Genomic DNA, 2,875 nt, shown 5'->3' with positions numbered 1-2,875 from the left:
TGGTTAACAACTCTGTAAACATTAAAATACTTGTTTGAAAAATGCATTTGCTTACTTTCTGACACTAAAAGCAGACTCAACACATTCCAGAAATTCCTCAGATTTTCACATGAGAACATTCCACAACAATGAGTCCATATCCCTCTCTGTGAGATTAAAGTACAGCCAGTGACTCACTTGGCACAGGACTTCAACTTGATTACGCAACATTAAGAGGAGTCTCACAGAAACTGGATCTATAGCTTTTTCATTTATTTAAGAAACTATGTAACAATGGCACATATTTCCTCATTACACACATGAAAACAAACACTTAAACACATGAAGTTAAAAATGGCAGGATAAACATGTTGGCTGCAGAAACAGGCCATAAAAATAAACAGGAATAAATATTAAGGAAGTCCTGTTGTTGTTTGAGTTAACGTTATGATTCTCTTTTGTGCTGTTACTCTGCACACATTATAATTTGGCTTTTTTTATTCCTCATGTTCAGTGCAGTGAACAGGTCAGTCAAAAGTCTTATGAAAATCCACATTTTGTCCAGCCAAGAGGACCAAATGTCAGTCTTTAATAGGCCTTCCATCATATATATACTTGAAAATATGGATTCATGTTTCACACAAAACAGTTCATAATGAAGTCATATACATCTTAAAATGTCCCCCAACTATCGTCACCATCACATCTTTGATTATCTGAAATTAGCCTAATCAGCAAAAGAAAAGTTACTATTGCATGTTTCCGCAAACTACGATTTTAAGGACCCCTCACTGTGTTTCAGGCAGTATGTTAGCCCCCAAACGTGGGTGTGTTTTAGGGACCAGATGCTGTGTTTCCAGCAGCTTACCACCAAAACATGGGTATTTTTTGGGGGCCCATCGCTTTTTTGTTTTCTGCAGATCAAATGTGGCGCTATATTTTTAGGACCTTGTCTGTGAGTTTCCAGCAGCTTTTAACCCCTAAACATGGGTGTTTTTAAGTGACCAACTGCTGTTTTGTCCAGCGGGGACAGTGTCACTAAAAGAAGTTATTATTAACTAGGATATCGCTGTTTTACATGCTGGGATTTTGCACCCAAAACTGTGAATTTCAAACCAAAAAGTATCCTCTTCCTAACCACAACCAAGTGGTTATTGAAAAGTTTCACCAAAACCACTACATAATAATAACGTGCAAATGTAACATATCTGTGGTTTGTGGAAACATAGAATGCCAGAATTTTTCAATTTTTCTTGATGATTGGGTTGCTGAGGCTACCTGGTTATGACTGATGGGCCTTATGTCCATAATTACAGACCTATCCACTGTGTCAGTGCCACCAAGTCTGTGCAGTACCCTGTTCTCATCACACCAGTGTGCAAGCACGGGCACGATGCACGATATCCCATCAAAGTCTTTCTTTGCTCGCATTTATCCACCTTATCTCTAACAGCTGCTGCTCTGCGTGTTTCCGCTATCTGACACATATGACTTGCTCTTCCTGGAGTATTTCATGGAGCTGAATGAAACTCTCATCCTCTCCACAGTCCGGCTGCTCCTGCACAGCAGAGTGTTCTTCACGTGGTTCCTGAAGTCCTCCGACACAAAGTAGTAGATAAACGGGTCTAGGCAGCTGTTGAGGCTGGCCAGGCATAACGTGGAGATGTAGAAACCGTACCCATTGTTTATCACTCCATCTTTTAGCAAAGAGTAGTGCACCACCAGCATGATGTTACTGGGGATGAAACACACCAGGAATGTCACCAGAACAGTCACGATCAGCACAATGGCTCTCTGGCGGTTCTTTGCCGCAGTGCTATCATCCATGCTGTTCCCGAGAGCTCTGAGCAGAAGAATGTAGGCCACAACGATTATGATACAGGGAACAAGGAACACAACCAAACCCATGAAGATGAAGTAGTAGTAAGGCAGCTGCACGTCGGGGAAAGGATTCAGGGGATCACGTATGATGTTAACGTCATGGCAGGTGGTGATGTTGGGGTCTTTTAGTCTGGCGGTGTGGTTGTATAGGTACAAAGGCGTGCTGGTGAGCCAGATGAAAGCCCAAATGGCAACGCAGACGCCAACAGCCACTTTGTTGTTCTTCCTCTGCTGGGACAGAGGGTGAGCCACCACCCAGTACCTCTGCACGCTGAGGCAGGCGATGAAGAGCACCGAGCAGTACATGTTCCCGTAGAAGAAGCTCACTAGTACTTTGCACAGCGGCTCTCCGTAGATCCAGTCGTTGCCGTTGAAGTGGTATGCTATCTTTAAGGGGATCCAGATGACGAAGAGCAGGTCCGCCAGAGCCAGGTTAGCCATGTAGATGGAGGACGGGTGCTTCTTCTTGGTCCGGAAGAGGAACACCCAGATGGCCATGCCATTGGCAGGAAGTCCCACTGCAAACACGATGATGTAGACAATCGGGAGGAAGACCGTGGTCAGATTGCTCTTCAATGTGTCAGAAGTTGCCCGGTCCACAACAACTTGATTTGAGTTTGTAGGGTCCTTAATCCCGATAAAACCTCGTCCTTTACCTACAATAATATGACAAAATTGAATTAAGGCTGACATGATCATTTACAAATGAATTATTCCACCAGACAAAAATACAAATTGGGAACTATTTTGGTACCTAGACATCTATCAAACAAAAATGTTAGAAATTTCCTGGGTCCTGCTTTCTAACATCATCAGTTTTCTTGTGTTACATTATGAAATGTCCAAAACATTGCAGGAAATTATGAAAAAAGGTGACAAGGAAAATACCTAGAAATACTTTAACAAGAGGGGAGGATTATTATGAAATTATCCACAAAAAATCAAGAAGACTATATTTATGATATAATAATTTTATATTTAAAACATAATAAAATAATATGAAACAAACACACAT

General features: G+C 41.7%; 1 protein-coding gene across 1 annotated transcript; it reads right to left on the bottom strand.

Moving 5' to 3' along the window:
• Positions 1-231: 231 nt before the first annotated feature.
• LOC121963601 (proteinase-activated receptor 2-like) lies at positions 232-2,568 on the bottom strand. The gene has a single exon (XM_042513883.1). It carries the CDS (start codon positions 2,557-2,559, stop codon positions 1,426-1,428), a length of 1,134 nt encoding a protein of 377 aa, XP_042369817.1. The 5' UTR covers positions 2,560-2,568; the 3' UTR covers positions 232-1,425.
• Positions 2,569-2,875: the final 307 nt, after the last annotated feature.

This window comes from Plectropomus leopardus, unplaced genomic scaffold, assembly GCF_008729295.1.
Source record: "Plectropomus leopardus isolate mb unplaced genomic scaffold, YSFRI_Pleo_2.0 unplaced_scaffold11848, whole genome shotgun sequence".
Lineage (NCBI taxonomy): Eukaryota > Metazoa > Chordata > Actinopteri > Perciformes > Serranidae > Plectropomus > Plectropomus leopardus.
Note: the sequence above shows the minus strand (reverse complement) of the source record. Positions and strands in the feature narration are given on the sequence as shown.

Coding starts and splice junctions, on each gene's coding strand:
- LOC121963601 (XM_042513883.1), bottom strand. CDS start 2,559: ATGATCATGTCAGCCTTAATTCAATTTTGTCATATTATTGTAGGTAAA.